Raw genomic sequence first — 22,238 nt, 5'->3', positions numbered from 1 at the left:
TCCAAGCCACCTTTTGCTTTTGTATAGCTAATGAGGTAAGAATAGCTTTTACATTTTTATTTTTTATTTTATTTTATTATTTTTTTGTTGTTGTGGCACTAAGGATTGAACTCAGGACCTTGTGCTTGCAGGGCAGGTGCGGTACCACTGAGCTAAATCCCCAGCACTTTTACATTTTTAAATGGTTGGAAAGTCAAAGGAAAAATGTTTCATAATGAATGGACATTATATGAAATTTAGATTTCAGTGTTCATAAATAAATTTTCATTGGAACTTATCCATGCTTCTTAATTTACATACTGTCTTTGGCTATTTACTACTAAGGCACAGTTTAATAGTTTAAGGGACAGACTCTATTTTTGTTAATAGTTGTCTTTGTAACATCTTGAAAAGTACTTAACATATATGACTCAAAAAGTACATGTTAATTGAATGATAACTACTGACAGCCAAACTCAATAAAGTGATGCAGTTAATTGTAGTTGAAAGCTAATTGGAGTTATTTAGAAAACATAGAAACACTACAGGTTTCTAGCTTTGACAACATGTTAAGCCTCTAACTTGAATTGGTAAGAAAATTTAGGTAATGTTTTTCTCATTACCCTGTTCTTTATTTGTGGGAGTGGGAGCAGCGTAATCTATTTTCTACATCATTCACTCTGTTAAAATTAGTCCATTATCATGCAATCTGAATAATAGTTAAACTGTAATTATAAACAGTTTAACTATAAAAAAGAGAATCTTGCAATACGAGGAATCTTACCTTTTTGTGACAGTCCAGAAGTTCATTCATAAATTAGTCGTTTGTCACGGCACTGTTTTTCAGACTTAGAATCACAACATTTTGAAATAGCACCTGGTTTGCTAAATAACAGTTTGGTTCTCCCTTATTACTCTGATTAGAAATCTTTGTACCGTGAAAGTCCAGTTAGCTTTTCTTTGTAAGTAGAGCTAGTGTTGGAACTCAAGATTCTTAAAATCCTTAGGGGTTCTCTTCCTGCATTTCTATGGAAGTAGTGCCTATGTGAACCATTCTATCTTCTCATATCACTTACTAAGTAACTTTGGGTCATTATCATTACAACTTTGGCCCATTATTTGGTGAGAGGATCTAAGTTTCTAAACTACGTAAGAGTTATTTAGTTAGTCTCTTTCAGGATAGTAGTATTTCAGTCTTAGCTTTGTTGTCTAGACTATTAACCATCTGCATATTTCTTTTTCTCCTCGTTATTTTAATTAGCTAACATGTTTTTCTTTTTAACTTTTGTTAGACAGAACTTATGGAGAGATATGATATTACTTTCCTTCTTCTCTCCTTTCCCTTCTTCTTTCCTTTTTTAACATTTTTTATTTTTCCCTTAGCCAAACAGCCTTCACATAGGTCTTAAGTAAAAGTTATGGTTGAGTTATTAGTCGATTACCAGTTTAGATATGCCAACAGATAATACTATTACAACATTTAAAATTTATCCTATTGCCTAATAAAAACATATCACATAATTACAGCAATAATTGAGTAAAATAAAGGATTTTTATAATTCTTAATTTGCTTATTGTACTTTTTTCCCTATCTGAATGCTTTAGATGTCTAAGCCTCTTTAATCCATAATATACCCAAAATAGAGGTATACATAGAGAGTTCAGTAAAACTCATCTACCACATAATAATGGCAAATATGACTGAACACTTGCTCTGGTTTAGCACTGCTCAGGACTTTTTATGGATTATCTCAGTCTTCAAGTAGCCCTGAAATGGGTATTCTCATTTTGCAAGTGAGAAAATTGAGTTTTTCAGGAAGAAACCTGTCTTTGGTTAAGTAGTAACTAAGTCCATTCTCCCTATTAAGCATAGTCAGAGGTGAATTCTTTTTCCTATGTAATTATGTTTCAGTTTAATAGGTGGGCTCATTTGTTTTTGTATTCATGGGGTAGGGGATATAGCTCAGTGGCACCACGCCTGCCTTGCAAGTGCAAGGTCCTGAGTTCAATCCCTGGTACCAAAAAAAAAAAAGACAAATGCTATGTTTCTGTATTCAAATTTTGATCTTACTTTGTTTTGAATATCTAAAAAATGTTCATGATTCAAAAAGTGTATGCAGAGGAGTCTCATTTCTTTTTCTTCTACTTGGTTCCCATATAGTCACCAGAGGTGTACTCACTTGTTAGTATCTGGTTTCTCCTTACTGCTTTTCTTTTTGCAAAAAATGTTTATGCATGCATATGTACAGTATATACTTTATGTATTTCCCTTCTCTCTCACTCAAAATGTAGTTTATTATGTATGTCTGCTTTTTGTACCTTTTTTCGTCTCCTCCTCTTCCCTCTCCAACTGGGAATTGAATTTTACTGAGATTAGGACACTTAAGAGATCTGAGTATAAAGAGAGGCCCAAAATGAAATTCACCTAAATTTGGAAGAAACAACCTTAGTTTTTTCTCAGGTCTCTGTTCTTAGTGAAGCTGTGTTATTCTGGACATTGCTGTCAAAGAGTTAATTAAGTAGGACTATGGAAAGAAGAGTAGGACAGCAATTCTCAGAAAGAGGGTGGTTGGTGGGAAGATCCACTAGAGTTGGAATTGCTGCTGGTGAGAAGAAATGTGGGTGGGCTTCATTGCATCTTCCTTTGTTCCCTAGCTTTCTTTCTGTGAGCATCATTGGGGCAAGCAGATTGGGGGCTTGGGTTGGTATTTTCCTTTCTTATCCCAAGCAAGATGGGAAGAGTGACAGGGGCAGCTTGAAAATGGCATTAGAAGACACTTGAACACTAAGGAGTATTTATCAGTCATATGAATGTAAGTCAGGGATTACTTGTATACAAGAGGCAAGACTTAATGATATGAAGATAGGTAAAATAACCATCTTTCCATCTTTCAGCATATAAATACATTGTATATAGTAGCCCTTTCTTGTTCCCTACTCCAATTTCCCCATCTAGCATGCTCTTTCCAAATCTATTTGTGTCTTCATGTTTCTCTCTAGAAATCTCTCTTAACTGTATGCAAAATAGGATATCGTTTTACTTGCCAAAATGATAACTTTATCCACCTCAGTGCCATTGAAAGGTGCCAGAATAATGTAGAGTGATTAAGAGATTGGTTTAGGCATACTTAGGTATCAAATTTCCCCTCTATCCATTAGTAGATATTACTTAATTTTTCTTAGACTCAGTATTTCCATCTATAAAATAGAGTAATAAATATACCTTGTAGGATATTGTAAGGAATACTTTATATTTGTAAACTCTTCAGCACAATGCTTAGTACATAGTATTCAGTAAATTTTAGCTGTTTATAGTGTTATTAATGTTGCTGTAATAATCTGAGTCAACTAAAGGTATAATATTTATAAGTAAACCTGTTCTGTAGTTTTATGCATGGCTCTCTGAGGAATCATCCCTGACCTTGAATTAAGTTTCATATATCATTTTCTTTTTGAAATTAACTTGTTTTGGTCAATTAATTTTTTTTTTTATTATTTAGGTTGTAAATGTCTTAAAATCCTTGTTGACAAATCTTGATGAAGTAAAGAAGGAAAGAGAGAATCTCGAGAATGACCTTAAGTCAGTGAATTTTGATATGACAAGCAAGTTTTTGACAGCTTTGGCTCAGGATGGTGTGATTAATGAAGAAGCTCTTTCTGTCACTGAACTGGATCGAATCTATGGAGGTCTTACAACTAAAGTCCAAGAATCTCTAAAGAAACAGGAGGGACTTCTAAAAAATATTCAGGTAAAACTTATATATTTAATATGATATGTTAAAAATTACAAAAAGGATAAACCTGCATGAAATTTATGTCCATTTAGTAAAATGAAATTAGTGTATCTATAGTTTACAGTGGAATAATAATGTATTTCTATTTTACAAAATTTAATTTGGCACACATTGGTTTAAAAAAATGTATGAAACAAAGCCACTCTTCTGTGACTAAAATGTTGCATGCTACTTCAAAGTGCTTAATGCTTCAAATATTTTGGGCTTTTACAAATTTTTAAAAGGTGTATTTTTTGGCAGTATTTAGGAACCAGTGAGAATTAGTTGGAACTTTTGATTCTTGAAATCATATGGCTTAGTACATAACAGTCTTTAATCAAGTTATATACAAAACTAAGTATGTTTAGATGTTTGAAGTTTGTATTACAAATTAGTGTTTACTAACTAGATGTGACAATTTGCCCATTTAGTAGTTAATGTGTAAAATCAAGCATTGTGTTTTCTACTATTCAGTAGCTATGTGTGATATAAAATATGCTAAAGAGTAAAAGAATTTTCATTGTACGTTCTTTGTGCTATGTATTAACAGAAAACTAGTTATTGGTTTTTTTGATAACTATTGGATTTGTGATATTTTTACTTAAGATATAAAGCACTGTACAACTTCAAGAGATATTAGGTATTTCTAGTAATTCTGCATGTATATTAAACATATTAATCATATAAATATTATAAGCTGTATTTTATAAGTGAATATAAATTACATATATTTATCTTTTAACAAGGTCTCACACCAGGAATTTTCAAAAATGAAACAATCTAACAATGAGGCTAACTTAAGAGAAGAAGTTTTGAAGAATTTAGCTACTGCATATGACAACTTTGTTGAACTTGTAGCTAATTTGAAGGAGGGCACAAAGGTATGACATATAAACAAAAGAAACAAGCTCAAACAAATATAGTTTGGGAAGTTAATTGGTATTTCCAGTTAGACCAAATTATTTTTTGTCTTGAATTTGTTAGCTATAATGCCTTTTTCGCCTGTGTGATTTGTTGTAGAGGGAGTAAGCCAAATCAATATAGCAACATTTCTTTGGAACTTTCAGTAGTGAATTATATATTTTACCTGGCAGAAAAGGGATACAAGTATTCCTGGTAGTGAGTATCAGCACAAAGATGTCAAAAGCTATTGACACCTCTTTAAGGGTTAGGAAGTTGACCAGTTTGAGTGAATGATGAGGGAAAAGTAGTAGTAAAGGCTGATCTGTGGTAGGAAGAGGAAAGATGTGGTCTTTATGTTCTGTGTTGGTAGTTTGGGGAAGATAGACTTGTGATCTGCTTGAGTATCAGAGTGCTAATAAATATATTTTAAGTACTTTTCTTGGCTTGTCCTTTAAAATGTTTAGAAAAATGCTTATTTTTGTTTTTACCATTGGCTTTTGAGGGAAGTGAATTTTAAGCTTTTCAGATGCACAATTCCTTTAGGCACTTAACTCCATAATGATCACTGAGTAAAGTGATATCATATAGTAGGTATAATGTAAAACCTTCTGAAGAGAAGATAAAAACACTACAAAGCCTTCCAAATAGAGAGGATAGTGAGTAGTAAAATGCTACTTAGGTTTGGATTATATGCTTTGTTCTAATAGATGGGCTAAGAAAATTCCAAAAAGCCTTTGAAAATTCTTTTAAGTCTGTCTGAAATGATGCCAGTATTTTTGTAATAAATGTGCAAATATAATTCTTCATCTTTGATCTAGTGACATTTAATAGTAAATTGACTTCTCTGTAGGAATTGGAAACATGCTCAAGATCATGAAATTTATCATTTAACTTTTGGTGGTGGTTCTGTAAAAATGATATATTTATTTTCTTTATGAAGCCTAGGTGATATTTAATACTAAGTTGTTGGATTTATTTTGTAGTGTGAGTTTCATGCAGAAGATGTCTGTTTTTCAGCTTTAATCATCACAGACAAATTAGCTTTAGATGGTATTGCTCCCTACGTTAAAAAATTGTTATTTGCATTTGTTCTTTGCTTACAGTTCTATAATGAGCTGACTGAAATCCTGGTCAGGTTCCAGAACAAATGCAGTGATATAGTGTTTGCACGGAAGACAGAAAGAGATGAACTCTTAAAGTAAGTTTGTTTTGTGTACAAATTGTACTTAGAGACTTTTGGGTACCCTTACCCTTGTTAGTGTGAGATGCTAGTTTTCCTTCTTTTCACCTGAGTATTTTACAAAGTAATAAACAGCTACAGGATCTGGGAATAAAAGGGTGAAAAGGAGCAGAAACTAGATGTAATGAAGTCATAGAAGAAAACAGTTTTCCGTTGCAGAACTCAGGAAGGGCCAACAAGTAGAAGCAGTTTACTTTGAAGTGGCAAGTAGGCATCTTATATAAAACAAGAAGTATAGAATATGGAAAAGATAGGTTGATCAGCTCAGAAAATGTCAGCAAAATTCCTTTCTGAAGGAGCCTACTGAGAAAGTGGGGCCAGTAATGTAGAACTTATTTCATGCTGAGTAATCACTTATAAAGGTGAAAAAAATTAACAGTTTAACAAAACCTAGTAGGTGAAGAATAGTGAGCAAAATAATATTGTCACAGAACATATGAAAATTCTAATTTTAGTATATGTGTTGCCAAAGCGAGCACAAAACATAGGAAAATTCTGAGCAGATTTTTCACCATGAATTAAAACAACAACTCTGCAACATGATAACCAGAGACAAGATACAACAAACCAGGCAAACAATATTTGAAACTTACTGATGGCAAAAGGCTAATTTACTTTTTAAAAAAAGCACTCATAGAAATTATTGGGAAGAGGGCCTGGGATTTAGCTCAATGGTTCCGCCGCCTGCTTTGTAAGCGCAGGGTCCTGAGTTTGATCCCTGGTACCAAAAAAAAGAAATTGGGAAAGTTGGGCGTGGTGGTACATGCCTGTAATCCCAGCACTGTGAGAGGTTGAGGCAGGAGAATTGCACATTGGAGCCCAGCATCAGTAACTTAGTGACTTAGCGAGGCCCTGGCTCAAAAAAATTAAGGGCTGTGGGGCAGGGGATTTAGCTTAGTGGTGCCACCGCCTGACTCAAAAGCGCAAGGTCCCGAGTTCCATCCCCTGTACCAAAAAAAAAAAAAAAAATTAAGGGCTGTGGATGTAGCTCAGGGTAAAGGCAAACAAACCCAGTGGAAAACTGGGAAAGAAAGGGATGTGAGATAAGTTTTGCAGACAGGTATTTCTTAAACATATTTTAAGAACCCCATTCCCTATCAAAACACAAATTACTATGAAATAACATTTTTCAGATTGGTAAAAGTCTGGAAGTTTGATAATGTGATTTGTTGGCATGTGTTGTAGAAAGAGATCTTACATGTTGCCATGAGATACAGAATGGTGCAACCCTTGCTTAGGGCAGTTTAGCTGTAAAGGACGGGAATACAGATTTAAACATCCTTTAATGTAGCTGTTCTGTTTTTGGGAATCTGGTCTGAGGATATAGTAGCATGTGCTAGGAATGTCATATTTATGAACATTATTTCTGCATTGCTTATTAAAATAGAAACCATGTATGTTCAAGGGGTAGTAAAATAAGCTATTGTTGTACAAGGAAAAACTATGTAATACACTGTTTTATAAAAGGGGACATTTTCATTTTACTGATACGGAATGATCTTTAAGGTCAGTAGGGCAAAAAAGATAAAGAATAGGGTATGTTTTTTGTTTAAAACAGGAGAAAATAAAAATATTTAAATTGGCTTGTTTATGCACAAGGAAGCTCTGTATGTTCTTATGAGGAAATATTTTAATATTCTTATTTTCAAATATCTCATTTCAAACTAGTTTGCAAAGTGGGTTTAATATCTGCACATATATTTCTGAATTTAGACAGTAAACAAAATCAATTCTGAGACATAAGCTTGTCAGTGTTTTCAGCTCAGTGACTGAAAAGTGAATGAATGATAAAAAAGCAGGCCCATGTACTGATACTAGCTTTAAAAAATCTGATGGTTTATTCTGTTAAAATCATCACTAGTACTCCCAACCTAAATTCTTTTAAAACATTTTTATTGAATATGGTGTACATTACAACGGTATACATAAGCATACATCTTGTTGACTTTTCACAAACTGACTACACCTGGGCAGTCAGCACTTAGATTAATACACAGGGAGTTCTTAGCACCCCAGAAACACCACTCCTACATCTACCGAGTCATTACCTTGTTCCCCCATGAGAGCACCAACATTCTAACTTGGGAGAACATAGATTACCCTCTTTTTTTTGCCTGGTATATAAATAGAACCATGTATTATGTACTTTTTAGTGATTGAATTCCACTCAACATTATACTTGATTCATCATTTAAGTTGTGTGTTTATAGATCTTTTATTCTCATTTGTATGTATATTTTATTATGTGGGTATATGGTAAGTCACTCTGTTGTTATTAGTTACTAGTTTCGGGTTATTATAAATAGTGCTGGCATAAATGTAAAATGTAGTTGTCCAAGATTACTGGTAGTATTAAAAGAATAGAAATAAATATCCAAAGCTAGTTAAAGAAGCAAAGCTATGTCTGTATGGTGATACACTAGGCAGTGACAATGCAAATGAAAGTGTAAAATTTCCTAGTAGACATAGTAAAAAGTTAAAAGAAGGGGCCGGGGATTTAGCTCAGTGGTGCCGCTGCCTGCTTCGCAAGCACAAGGTCCCAAGTTCGATCCCTGGTACCAAAAAAAAAAAAATTAAAAAAATCAGGTGAAACTAATTTCAGTAATTTAAGTATATCTAAAATACTATCATTTGAACATATAATCTGAAAAATTATGAAAGATATTTAATTTTTTCCCAGTAAGCAAAATTCAGTGTATATTTTATGCTTATATCACATCTTCAGTTCATATTAGCCACATTTCATGTATTTCACAGCCACATGTGCTTAGGAGTGGAATTATTGAGTCATAAGATATGTTCTTTAGTTGAATGCTAGTTTTCTAAAGAGGTTGTAGTAATTTATATACCTGCTAACCATAGATGAGAATTCTGATTGCTCTACATTTTTGCTATTATTCTGGTGGGTACTGATATGTCCTTTTGATATACCTATCAGCTAGAAGCTTTGATTTTTAATTTGTTTTCATGAAATCTTTCACCACAAGTTTAGAGTATAAAAAGAGTGTTTTAGGGCCAGGGATTTAGCTCAGGGGTTCAGCTCAGGGGTTCCTCCGCCTGCCTTGCAAGTGCAAGGACCCGAGTTCAATCCCTGGTACTAAAATAAATAAATAAATAAATAAATAAATAAATAAATAAATAGAATGTTTTATGCTGAGATTCCATCTCACTCCAGAAAGAATGGCTGCTATCATGAAATCAACCAATAACAAATGCTGGTGGGGCTGTGAGGAAAGAGGAACCCCTGCTCCACTGCTAGTGGGAGTGTAGACTGGTGCAACCACTGTGTAAATCAGTATGGAGATATCTCAAAAACCTAGGACTGGAAGTCCCATTTGACCCCACTATTCCCCTGCTGGGGATCTTCCCCAAAGAATTAAAAGAATCATACCACAGTGATATATGTGCACCCATGTTCATAGCAGCACAATTTGTAATAGCTAAAACGTGGAAGTAGCCCAAATGCCCATCAGCTAGAGACTGGATAAAGAAAATGTGGTTTTTTAATAGAATGGAGTAGTACTTAGCCATAAAAAATGAGAAATTAGAGACATTTATAGCTACATGGATGCACATTGTAGTGATACTCTTAAGTGAAATAAATAGGGCACACGTACATGTAAATACCAAATAGTTTCTCTAGTGTGAGAAACTGAAAGTGTAAATAAGGACTAAAAGGTATAATAGATAATGTGAAATGAGAAGAAAAGGGGCAGAGGGCTAGGGGAAAGGAAAGAAGGGAATGGAATTAATATGAGAAAATGAAAAAATGGAAAGAAAGTCTTTGTAAATAGGGAGGGATGGAGGGGTTGAAGGGAGGGCAGGGAAGAAATAAGAACCAAGAGAGATTATGTAAAGCTGCAAATTTCCAATGATGAATGTCATTGTATTGTATACCTAAAATGTACCAATAAAATAATATTTTAAAAAAATGTTTTACTGTGAGCTTTGTTTTCACAAATTACTTAAATACGTCAGTAATCATGGTTGTTGGGCATTTATTTATTTGCTTTAATAGCTTTGATTTATATCATGTGTAAGTGGCTAGGAAATTCTCATTTTTCCTATAAATGTTGTACTGACTACAACCATCCTTAGAGTTTGTCAAAGAAAAAGAAAGGTCTTGTGTTAAGGCTTTATAGTATATATGTATTTGTTACATATTTCAAAATCTGACCTTTAGAGTTTTAATATTGAGTAAAAACTTCTTGTTTATCTTGTAAGCAGTTACTTACATTAGTTGTGTTTTTTAAAAAATGAATGTTTTCTTCGTGTCTACGGTGGTTAGGGCCTTTTTGAGAGTGCAAGTGTGGGTGGTAGTTTTGACTGTTAATTGTTAAATCAGGGCAACAAGTACTGTTGCAGACTTTTTGGGACATATATTTACTTTCTGTTTATGTTAAGGTCATGAGAAGTTGTTCAACACCCTGTATTACCAGAGTGTATTTTGCCTTAGATATTATTGAATGAGATTTTTGAGATAATTCCAATTTACTGTTAGAGAAGACTTTAAAATTTTCGCCTAATACTTAATGTTAAGTTTTAATAATTTTTTCAACAGTATATCTTTTTTGAGTTTAACTTTAGCAATAGATTATTTGTTATCTTTAAACATAAAATATCTCAGGGTCAATTTTTTAAACCAGGTATGATGGTGCACATCTATAATCCAAGCACTCTGGGTGGCTGAGGATCACAAATTTGAGCCCAGCCCAGGCATTTTAGAGAGACTGTATCTCAAAAAAGGGATGGGATATAGCTCAGTGCAAAAATTCTGGTTTTAATCCCCAATACTACGCAAAAGTAGTGTACCATATCAAGTGCCACATTTCTTTGAATATCTTCATATACTATTTATCTGAAAGGTTACAAAAATAGCTGCAGGTTACTTGTTTTATTTTCTGTAATATTGATATCATATACTATTTAAAATATTTGCTACATGACTATGAATAGTTGTAGTTTTCTGATAATTTCTGGATAGGTTAGTTTTTTAAAAAATTCCTTGACTAGGTCTTATTAGAGTATGCACTCTTTTAGAACTACTTGCCTAGTTTAACGTGTTCCTTCCTCAAGCTATGTCTGTGATCTCTGAAAAAGTTTACTTTCTTTCCTAGTTAACAGAAAGAGAGTAAGATATAACTTCATTTTATTAAAAAGTAGGAAGAGCCGGGGATTTAGCTCAGTGGTTCCGCCACTGAGCAAGCACAAAGTCCTGAGCTCAATCCCTAGTACCAAAAAAATAAAAAGTAGGAAGAAATATTTATGTTCTAGTCAAGAATAAAAGTGTCATGTATTCTAAAATACTCTTTGTTTGGGGACCATTTTTTCTTTTGTATATAAAGAAAAGAAAAATAAGAATAAGACATTTTACATGTATTTTTAATTTTTTCCATTTTGTAAATTCTGACACTATGTCTTTAAAAAGGGACTTGCAGCAAAGCATTGCCAGAGAACCTAGTGCTCCTTCAATTCCTACACCTGCATATCAGTCCTCTCCAGCAGGGGGACATGCACCGTCTCCTCCAACTCCAGCTCCAAGAACCATGCCGGTTAGTAAGCCAAATACACTTTTAAATAATGAAAGTTTTGCATTCATTATTGATAGCTTGCCTGTTCTAAAGCATAGAACAGACTACACTGGAAGGATCTAGTGGTTAGCACCTGCATCAGGTAGCCAACCTTCTCATGGTTTGTAATATGTAGAACACAGCATCACTTACGAATTCCTGGCCAAAAATGTTTAAGCCTAGTCTAATCGAACCTTTGGAATAATTTTCTGTTTATGACAAATACAGAGATGTTTAAATAAGGTATACGGTGCCACAAAGAAATAGTTGGACATATCTAAAAAATGGGACATTATATGGGACACCGAGGCTAGTCTTTTCTAAAATAGAAAAAAAAAGGAGAGGAAAGCATATTCTCAATTAAAAGAACTGAAAGATTCATTATAATCAACTGTGGTCCATAAACCATGATTTTGGTTCATAAAAACAGCTGTTAGAACTTCTTGGTGATAAACATGGAAATTTGAATCCAGACTGGATATTTGATAATATTGAGGAATAGTCATTAATTTTCTCAGGGTGGAAATACTATTGTGATTATATAGGAGATATTTTATCTTTGAAGGTTGAGGTCTGTAAGACTAGCGCCTTGAAGTTTTCAACACTTTGAAAAGGCCTCTAAATCTATAGTATGCAGATACAGCTATAGTGAAGCAGTAATGGTACAGGGTTAGTTATTGAATTTCATGGTGGATGTGTGATTATTTTATTATACTTTTTAAAAGGTTTTGGGTGTTTAAAAATTTTTGTAGAGTTTGGCGACTAGGAAGAAATTATAGTCAAAAATTGTGTTTTTACTCCAAAATTTAACCATTGGTGGAAGCAGTAAATTATAAAATTACATGTTAGGCATCAGGAAAAAGAGCAGTGACAGGAATTTTCACAAATTGAGGAATTCTTCCACTGTGATACATTTCTAGAATAATTAATTTTTAGTGATACCGGAGTTTCTCATGTTCTCATTTATTCATTTTAATTAAAAGCAACTTGAGAGAACCATGAAACATTAAAATCAGTGTATACTTTTTTTTAACAGCCTTCTAAGCCCCAACCTCCAGCCCGGCCTCCACCTCCTGTGCTTCCAGCAAATCGAGCTCCTTCTACTAGTGCTCCAGCTCCATTGGGAACTGGGAGTGTGACACCAGCTCCTTCACAAACCCCTGGCTCAGCTCCCCTTCCACAGGCCCAGGGACCACCCTACCCTACCTATCCAGGATATCCTGGGTAAGGATGCAACTTTGTATATCCTAAAAATAGGCTCATGTTGTTTCTAGCTCTGGCTAACAAAGACAGGCGCACCTCTTCTCTAAGTGGAGGTGTCATGAATATTCATGTGTCACTGTTAGCTTATATAGAAATTAAAATGTTACAGTTATTAAATAATTTTCTAGGCTATTTAAAATTTGTTTTTGTTATTATTAGAGCATGTTACTAATCAAGAATTCTGAGGTTTGTTTTGGGAAATTGGTACATTCATTTAATATGTCTTAATGATTGTCAATCTCATTACCTCCTTCTTCCTTTATTCCCTCTTCTCCCAGCCCCCCATTTCTCCAGAAGTCTACCTTCTAGTTTCCTGCTATTTCTCCTTTAATTACCATGCAATATTTTTCTTGAGTTTGGCTTATTTCACTTAACATGATGGTCTCCAGTTGCATCCATTTTTCAGCAAATGACATGATTTCATTCTTATTTATGGCTGAATGTTTTATTGTATATATATACCGTATTTTCTTTATCCATTCATCTTTTGATGAATGGATAAAGGCATCTAGGCTGTTTCCACAACTTAGTGATTGTGAATTGCACTGCTATAAACACAGATATGCAGGTATCACTATAGTATGCTGTCTTTAATTCTTTCAGGATTATACCCAGGAAAGGGATAGGTAGATCAGGTGGTATTTCTATTTTTAGTTTTTGAGGAATCTCCATACTGATTTCGATAGTAGTTATGCTAATTTACATTCCCACAATATAGGAGGATTCCTCTTCCTTTCACTCCACTGCATACATGCCAGCATTCTTTTTTTTATTTTTTATTTTTTTTGTATTATTGATAATATCCATTCTGGCTGGGGTTAGAGGAAATCTCAAATTAGTTTTAAATTGTATTTCCCTAACGATTAAAAATGTTGTACATTTTTTCATATACTTAATGACTATTTGTAGTTTTTCTTTTGAAAAGTGTGTATTTGCCAATTTTTTTGATTTGGTTATGATTTTTAGGGGGTTAATATTTTTTGAGTTCTTTATATATTCTAGAGATTAATCCTCTATCAGAAGAGTAGCTAGCAAAAAATTTCTCCCATTTTGTAGGCTGTCTCTTCACTGTTTCCTTTGCTGTGCAGAAGCTTTTAAATTTATTGTCCCATTTCTTGGTATTTCCTGTGCTGTTGGAGTTCTGTTAAGGAAGTCTTTGCTTATGCTAGACTATTTAAATTTATATTTTTATTTTTTTCTCATTGCATTTATATTAAACCATATCTCTTCTGTGGAATTCAGTATGTTTCCTTGGGGCCGTCTTTATTTAGGTGATAAACAGATAGGTACCTTTTCTGAGCTTAGGGTACCAAGACCAATATGGCCTTGTTTACTCTCTGAAGTCTTGACATTTAATAAATGATTGAATAGAAATTTACTTAGCTATGGAATGTGCCTCTTTAAAAGTTAGCCTTGTGCCAGTTTCTTCTTCTTTTTCTTTTCCCTTGGTGTTGCCAGTGCCTTTGAAATGCTAGGCAAATGCTTTACCCTGAACTACACGCATAGCAAGCCCTCCTGTGGTAATTTCTTAGTCTTAAAAATCCAGACCATTAACTCTCTAAAAGACGTGCTCTAAATTTTATTTAATAAGTATACTCTCATCTTCCAAATACTAGAACTTTATAAAGTGTAAATACATATGCACTGTGGTGAGTACTGTGTCTTGTGGAACAAGAATGTATTTAGGTTATTAGTTTTGCCACATTAAAATGGAGGGTCTCTTTTTATTCCTTCTTTAATAGTTGACTATTTAATCTTATTTCCTTCAACAGTATTTTCTGGCTAGTAGTAACCATCATGTTCTTTAATTTTAATTATAACTTTGAAACTATTTTTCTTTTTAATAGATTGAAAATTAGAGAAAAATGGCTTTCTTTAAAAAATTGGCTTTGGAATAATTGTTGTGTGTTTCATTTTCTCGTATTTGGTTTATCAATCCCATGATTTATGTTTGTTTTCTTCTCCCCATCAGGTATTGTCAAATGCCCATGCCCATGGGCTATAATCCTTATGCCTACGGCCAGTATAATATGCCATATCCACCAGTGTATCACCAGAGCCCTGGACAAGCTCCATACCCAGGACCCCAGCAGCCTTCATACCCCTTCCCTCAGCCCCCACAGCAGTCATACTATCCACAGCAGTAATATGTCTGCTCAGAAGCTCGGCTGGTTCAGTTCAGAGGGAAAGAAATACCAACTCTGCAATAAGTGTACTAAACTCTGCGCTCTGGTTAATATAATGTACTTTACTATACTGAATGCAGTATGTAATTTCCGTCTGTGGCTAAAAGCTATGCCCCAGTTCCACATTTGATTGAACACGTGGGATTTGCTGCTGTTGCAGTATAAACACTAGATATAATAGGATTTGAAATAAATTACAGTTCATAAAAGTTGAAAATGAGAAATTAAACCTGCAAGTGAAATGTTTGAAATGAGCATATTTTATACATAAGATGCAGTTGGGACCTCAGATCCTTATAAAGATGGTCTAAGTTTTCTTTATCTTTTGGTTTATTGATTTGGTTTAATTTCCATTATGGTATTTTACATAATCAAGACATTGTAAATCTTATAATTTAAAAATAAATTACTTAAGAACAGTTGTCATTGTTACGTTTTGTCATTGATTCTCATTATTGTCTAATTCCTTTCTGGTTTTAGTCTCATTTTGTATGTTCACAAGTTAGATACTGTGTTTAAGTGCACAAACAGTGCAAGTTAATAGGTTCAAGGACATTTTATAGGAAAACCAAAAGAATAGTACCATAATTTATCTTTCATATACTGATTAATTTGACATTTATTTTAAAAGTCCAACAATGTGGAAGAAATACACAATTGTTACCAAAGATTCTTCAAGTCAGTATACAAATATATGTATATTTAATGTTTTATTGTTAGCTTTTTCAAGAAATTGATGCAAATTCTGGTAATAATTCTTCAGTGTTTTATAACCTGGTTCCATAAATACATGTCATTGACAGTACTATCTAATGTAATGGAATTGTTTAGAGAAAATTGACTGTACCCTTCTGTTTTTTTCCACTTTACTTTCTTAACCCAGTAACATTTAATGCACAGTGTATATGAATAAATCTAAGCCCCTACCCCTTTTGTGCCTAAAAGATTGGGTTGCTTTATAATTTAGGGATCACGCAAAACAGTTGTTGGAACCACATACAATTTCTGGAACAGGCTATGTGTTATTTAACATTAGTTTCTGCTATTAGGATACTTAGTTGCTGTATAAACCTCAGTAAAAATCATTAAGGCACATCATGGGATGAGGAAATGAGAAAGGCATGGGTTGGCCAATGTCACAGTGCGGACTGTTTTATATGAGGTTCATTTCTGAACACATTAGGCATATGAGTTGATTTTCAGTGAATCTACGTTATTTTCTGAGTTTTAATGCTGACTTTTTCTTGCATTATTGTTTCATTTAAATTATATTGTCATTTGGTCCACTGTTTTCATTTATAATTTAGATTCGTATTTTAAATGTTAGAATAAAAGTATTGTAAAAGGGAGTAAATTGGTTTAAAATATATGCATATTTTAAAGAATCATTTTGTTGTATGTAGAAAACAGACATATTAATTCAATATAAATGACGTGATGACGTGAAATATTGAAATTGATTTAAAGTCCAATAGTTAAACCATGGCAAAAATAGCTTTTTACATATCATTGCTAAGTTTTAATACTTTCGATTCATTGAAGTGTGAGATGGATTTGACACCTCTGTAAATGGCATTTAAGTTCTACATTCTCACCACTTGAGGTGTCTTGTACTTAAGATAACACCCAGTAAGAGTTAGGGATATCCCAAATTGCTAGTTTTTAAATCTTACTAATGCAGAAACAAGGGAAAAAGCAAAATTGGCCTGAATATTCTCTTGGGGAAAAAGGGCACTAAAGGAAAGGGTAAGTGCATCAGATGTCCAAAGAGAGGTATAAGACCAGTTAGCCAAGCTGCATCTTGCAGAGAGGTGAGGGGAAAATGGTTTAGAAACCCCAGAAAAAGAGCCTTCACAGCTTGCTCAACTGTTAGCAAAACCTTTTTTTATGTAGGACCCAGACCCGTTCTCTTGTCAGTTTTGTAGATTGTTAAAGATGCTTTCTTTTGGTCATCCTTGTTCAGGTACACATGACCATGTCTATAGCCCTTCATTTGCTGGATTTGTCTTCGTAGGTCTGTCTAGCATTGATAAGGTGACATGCAGAGAAGCCCTTTTCTTACCCAGTTTTACAGTCTAGCAAACAAGGAAGCCCTCTTTGGGACTGTGTTTGTCACCAAACTTTTAAATCCTTTACTTAGCTTCCCGTGTTCCACAAAATAACTTAGACATTTTGGATAATGCTGTTTATTTGGAGGTAGGAGGATTCCATTCTGTGGCTGAGGTATGTTGTTCCCATATAGGCTTTTTTATATCTACCTAAACTGAGGGAACCATCCCGATATATTTTGGGCTTTGCAATACTGTTTTAAAATAGATTAATAATGAAGCTCTGCATAGAGGGACTTGTCAGAATTGGGATGGGAGCAGGGAGCTGCCTAACTTTTATTTCTTGTTCCTAGTTAGGGACATGACCTGACTCTTCAGTCTGGTATAAAGCATTGGTCTAAAGAGAGCTGTTCTTATATTCCTTGGTCTTGATTATCAGTTAAAAAAATCAGTCATGTCTCTACAGATGAATCTTTGTGAGATATCTTTGTATCCATATCCCAACCTCTTTGTAGTTTATAATGACCCTTTAAGTAATTAAAGGAAACAAAACAAGTGGATTTTACAGAGCCTTTGTGTCCCACTCTTTTATCCCAGTCCGCAGCCTTTCTGTCAAAGCAGATTTTTAAAAATGTTTTCCATTAGAGCTTTACACTTTGCAAAAGTGTTTTATATACATTTTCTAATTTCATAAACAATAAAATTAATTTAGGTTTTATTTTGCTAATGGGGAGTTTTTTTCCTTATGATTAGTATATCTTGAAGAATCTTGCTATAACCCAGTGGTATTTCATGTTTTAAAGACTTCTGTGAAATTATTAGTTGACTCACAATACAAGATATGATACAGAGTAGGAAAAAACCCTGCTATAGTCATAATTGCTGGCTTAAAAATAGACTTTAGAACTAAATGGTTGATTATAAGATTTACATGGAAGAGCAAAGAAGGAAAATTATATTTTTAAAGAAAGAGAATATTCAGGCTTTATTTCTGGTATGAAATTTATATTTTTAAAAAAGATCCTATATTATCACACCAGAGATTTTAGATTCTTTTCTGGTTACAAACATTGCTGGTAGTTGGATTATATTTTTATTGTATTCATTTCTCTTAGGGGGAAAATTGTAAAGAAACAAAAAAGGTTCCAGATGAATGTATCCTAGAAATAAAAGCTGAAAGATTCTTAATTCCTTGGAGTATGAATTCTTATTTAAAGTGTTTATCCTACATCTTTATAGTTTCCATAATTTCTCTGAAAAATGGTGGATTGGGAAATAAAACCCACTTTGATGAAATATAAAAGACTGCAAAAGGAAGACAATGTTTAATTTTTTTAAGCAGTTGTCAACTCTATTATAGATGGCACTTGGCGGTAGCGTTCACTGTATTTTGAGCATAACTCACAAAGACACGAGAACTTCCAGAACTATTTCAGAAAGTAGTGAGAATGATGGGATAAGTATGTTGAAAGAGATGGGAAATATTTTGAGGGGGATTAATGGCAACGTGTCTTCTACTATAATAAATTTTTAAAAATTTAAATATTAACGTGATTTGACTGTATAGTCATTTCATGTTTCTGGAGACTGCATATTCATTTCATTTCTAAGAGCATGGTGCTGGCATCTGGTGAGGGCTGTTTTGTTGCATCATAACATGGTGAAGGGCATCATATGGGAAGATAGAAAGTGTGCTAGCTCAGGACTCTTATTTCTATAAAGCCAATAATGCCATCCTGAGAGCTCTACCCTCATGCTCCCATCTTGTCCTACTGATCTCCCCAAGGCTTTTTTCACTTTGAAATATCATTAACAGATTTGGGGATCAACATGAACTTTTGAGGGACACATTTAAGCCAGTTCAGCTATTTTGCCATGGTGGAAATGAACACACTACAAGCTGTGGATGTTTTGGGGGGAATGAAATTCCCACTTGGCCCCTTCAGAAAAGCATTTGAGTCTTGTTGCGGCTTATTCCTGGAATGCAGCAGATGGGTGGCCAAGAGACTGCAGAGCGGAGTGACAGCCCATGGGTGAGGACCTCAGGGGTCCAGAGATCTCAGAGTAGAAAAATTTTCCTTGGGTGAAGTCAACTCCTGCAGCATCCAGCAATTTTCAGGGCGCTGCAACCCTCAGAGCTCAGGTTGCTGACAGGTGTGACTTACTCCACAAGGAGAGAGGATGTAGGGAGCTCTGCAGTCAGAGAGTTCTGGACTCTGGGCATCTAGAACAGGTGACGACACAGCTGGGTGGCATGCCCTCTCCCAAGCTCTGATAGGCTCTCACCCTTTTGTCTTCCCCGACCATGGGTGCTGTAAAAGCTGGGCACTAGTGGGTGAGAGAATCAGGCTGGTTTGGGTGGCTCCAGCCCAGACCTTGATGGTCAGGCCAAAAAATGTCATATCTCAACCCAAGTGAAGGACTCTCCTGAGCTCCTGGGAAGTGGGTTGTAGAGCTTGGATTCCAAGAGTAAGAGGTCTCCCTCAATTGCCCTTGGTGAGTGGTCTGCTCAGAAGAGGAAGCGAGAGGAGCCAGGTGTATCCTGCCTCAGATGGGATACTCTTGAGGCCACTGTGAATGTGTAGGGGAGACACAGGACACTTCACAGGGTTTTCAGTAGTAAGGAGAATTTGCAATTAGTCATACTGGCTGAGGACGGCTTGGGTGGGGTGGAGATCAGGAATCCAGGTAGAATACCAGCGCTCCTTCCTAGGAGCTCCTGGCTAGGTGGATGAGGGAACCCGCCCCCATACTTGTGCATGTGTGTGCCTGTGTGTGTGTGCCTGTGTACAGTGGGGAAGGCTCAGACAAAGAGCAGTGTTTGGGGTATTCCAGAGGTGAGAAAAGGGCCTCAGGTAGGAGACCTCAGTTGGCAATAAAAAGCCCTAGCAAGGTTGTAAGCAGGGGAGTGATGTGCTTGGGTGAAGTGGAGCTATCTCAGGAGAGAGAGGGGACATATTTGGGCTTGCTGTGGATTGTGAGATGAGCTCTGGGGCCACGCACTCCAGCTGAACGCCCTTGATTGCCATGCTGTGTGGGTTGCTGCCATGGCTGTGGGGTCCTCAGTGACCCCTTCAGTCTGGCTCACATGCACCCTCTCCCAGAGCCACTGAAAGGACAGAGGTTTGCCAAGCTGCCCATCGACTTGTCATTCCAAGTGCTTGGTATCAGTGGTGTCTTCTGGAGGGTGGGGATTCCTTGCCCTGATGTGGTGCTGAGCTAAAGGCTTGGTTGTAGAACCAGCCTGAGCTGAACTCCAATCCTGGCCTCTCCACCAAGCAGCTGTACAACTCTGAGCACAGGTTTTCTGCTGTAAGCCTCCATGTTCCTTGGTGATAGGAGGGCAGTGATCCACCGTCTCTGAAGGACTGGGTCCTGTCAGGTGGTCTGATTTTCTTCTCACCTGAGCCCCAGGTGGGTGCACCAGCCCACCTCTGACTTCAGGCTTCTCTGTGCTTTATCTTGCTAAAATTTGCTTCCCCTTGAGTCATGTCCCCCCTGGAGAGGACAGAAAATAACTCTCTTTATTTTTAGACCAAGTTAGTCACATAAAATATATTAGGTTGGTTATTTAATTCAGATTCCTCAGTTCCCACATACCTGGGAGAAAATAATGGAAATTTCTCCCTTAAAATACAGAAATTGGTTATGTCCTTTCCTTACAAGGAGAATCTGCTCGATACATAGATTAAACTAGATTATAACTGCCAGTTTCCACCAACCTCAAGGGTCCAAGGGTAGAATTCAGGAGATCGATTGTAAAAGATTAGAGTTTAATTTCTAACTGACACTTAGAATTCCCTTCAATTATAAATGGCAACAAACTGATCTTTGTAGCATTGCCACAAACCACGATGTCAGTGCTCCTAGAAATCCCAGCTATTTGTGTGTCACCTTCTGTTCCCACTAATTTTTCAACATGCCATTTGTGCTCATCACTACTTTGAATTTATGATAACTAGAGCTGCCACTAGTTCTTTTTATTTACTATGTTAAGAAAACACATTCTATATGTGTACAGCCCCTACCTATTTAATAATTGGTTATATAAATGGAAATATGATTGGCTTCATTTATAGTTATATGTATTTTACCTTATGAACTTGGGAAGAGGTCCATAGGCTTTACATGATTGCCAATATGATTCTTGACCCAAAAAAGTTCATTAACCTCTACACATCAGAAAGCTGCCTAGATGAGAGCGGCAATTCCAAATGTAACCACAGGAGGGAACTATTTTACAACTTATGTTTTAAAAGATCACAGCAGGGATTTTTCATATTGCCTCTCAGCTCTTGCTCTAAAATTGGTTCGTTTACTTTACTGTTAACAGTGTAATTGGGGCCCTATGATGATGAGACTCTGAAACTGATACCTTGCCAGGAGTTGGAGCATCTTTGTCTTGTGAATCCAGGTGGGTGTGAGATGAAAAAGTGAGTCTCCCAGGCAATAGATGAAAACAAGAGGTTTAGTGCCCATAGTTTGTTTGCTGACAGTGCCCTCCTCCATCAAGATCTTGTAGGAAAGAGAAGTTTCTTACTTTGTTATTCTAGTAAGAACAGACCCTCTATCAGGGTAAAAATGCAGCAGAAGATTTTTCATTAATACAATGTTAGTAGAAATTGTATTTTGTGTGTGTCGAGGTGGGAGGGGCCAGAGGCAGCGTTGGTGTAGGAAAAGGGGAAATCAAAACTTTCTGGGTGGAGAGAGGCTGTGATCCTGTAATAAAAACCTGAGGACCTAGCTGGGCCTTCCTCTTGGTTATGCAATAGTTGCCCCTAGGGCTGATTTTAATGGGAACAGTTTCAGACGTTCCATTGTCCTTTGGCCACATCAGCACTTAGGTCACTGTATATATTTCAGGGCATGGAATAGGGGTCTCAGAGTGTCTAATTGCAAAGGGCAGCAGCCACTTTTTCAAGTCAGCATCATTTGTTGAAAGGAACAGCTCTGGAAACCCTCCCTTGCCTGGAAGTAGGTCAGGCTAGAGGAAAGCACAGCAAATGTCTATGTGGGCACAGTCACTCCCCAGAGCACAGTTATGTACTCAGACCTACCAGATGCTAAAGTTAACATTTGTTACACTGCTTCTCTGACTTTTAAAGTGTGAAGCCTGTTTTTTTTCCCCCCCAAGTTTTCATTATGGGCCACATTGCTTCATTCATTCATTCATTCAATCACTGAATAGGTTGCTATTGAAAGCTGTCCTTTACAGGCTCCATCATGGATACTGGGGTTCTAGGAGAGAACCAGCTTCGGATGTTGTGGATCTATAG

The 22,238-nt window shown here is 35.7% G+C and overlaps 1 protein-coding gene across 2 annotated transcripts in view; it reads left to right on the top strand.

Annotated features, from left to right (window-relative positions):
* Pdcd6ip (programmed cell death 6 interacting protein) overlaps window positions 1-18,150 on the top strand; it is a 72,731-nt gene extending 54,581 nt beyond the window's left edge. For both annotated transcript variants that reach the window (XM_087182145.1, XM_087182146.1), the window contains exons 13-18: window positions 3,480-3,728; window positions 4,499-4,633; window positions 5,759-5,853; window positions 11,324-11,447; window positions 12,502-12,689; window positions 14,701-18,150. In XM_087182145.1, the coding sequence (XP_087038271.1) occupies window positions 3,480-3,728; window positions 4,499-4,633; window positions 5,759-5,853; window positions 11,324-11,447; window positions 12,502-12,689; window positions 14,701-14,875 (966 nt within the window). In that variant the 3' untranslated portion in view covers window positions 14,876-18,150. The remainder of the gene's footprint in view (window positions 1-3,479; window positions 3,729-4,498; window positions 4,634-5,758; window positions 5,854-11,323; window positions 11,448-12,501; window positions 12,690-14,700) is intronic.
* Window positions 18,151-22,238: the final 4,088 nt, after the last annotated feature.

The sequence above is a fragment of the Heterocephalus glaber genome, unplaced genomic scaffold, assembly GCF_053883595.1.
Source record: "Heterocephalus glaber isolate CG9 unplaced genomic scaffold, H.glaber_assembly_v1.0 deba00001472, whole genome shotgun sequence".
NCBI lineage: Eukaryota > Metazoa > Chordata > Mammalia > Rodentia > Bathyergidae > Heterocephalus > Heterocephalus glaber.
This window is presented reverse-complemented; position numbering and strand designations above follow the sequence as displayed.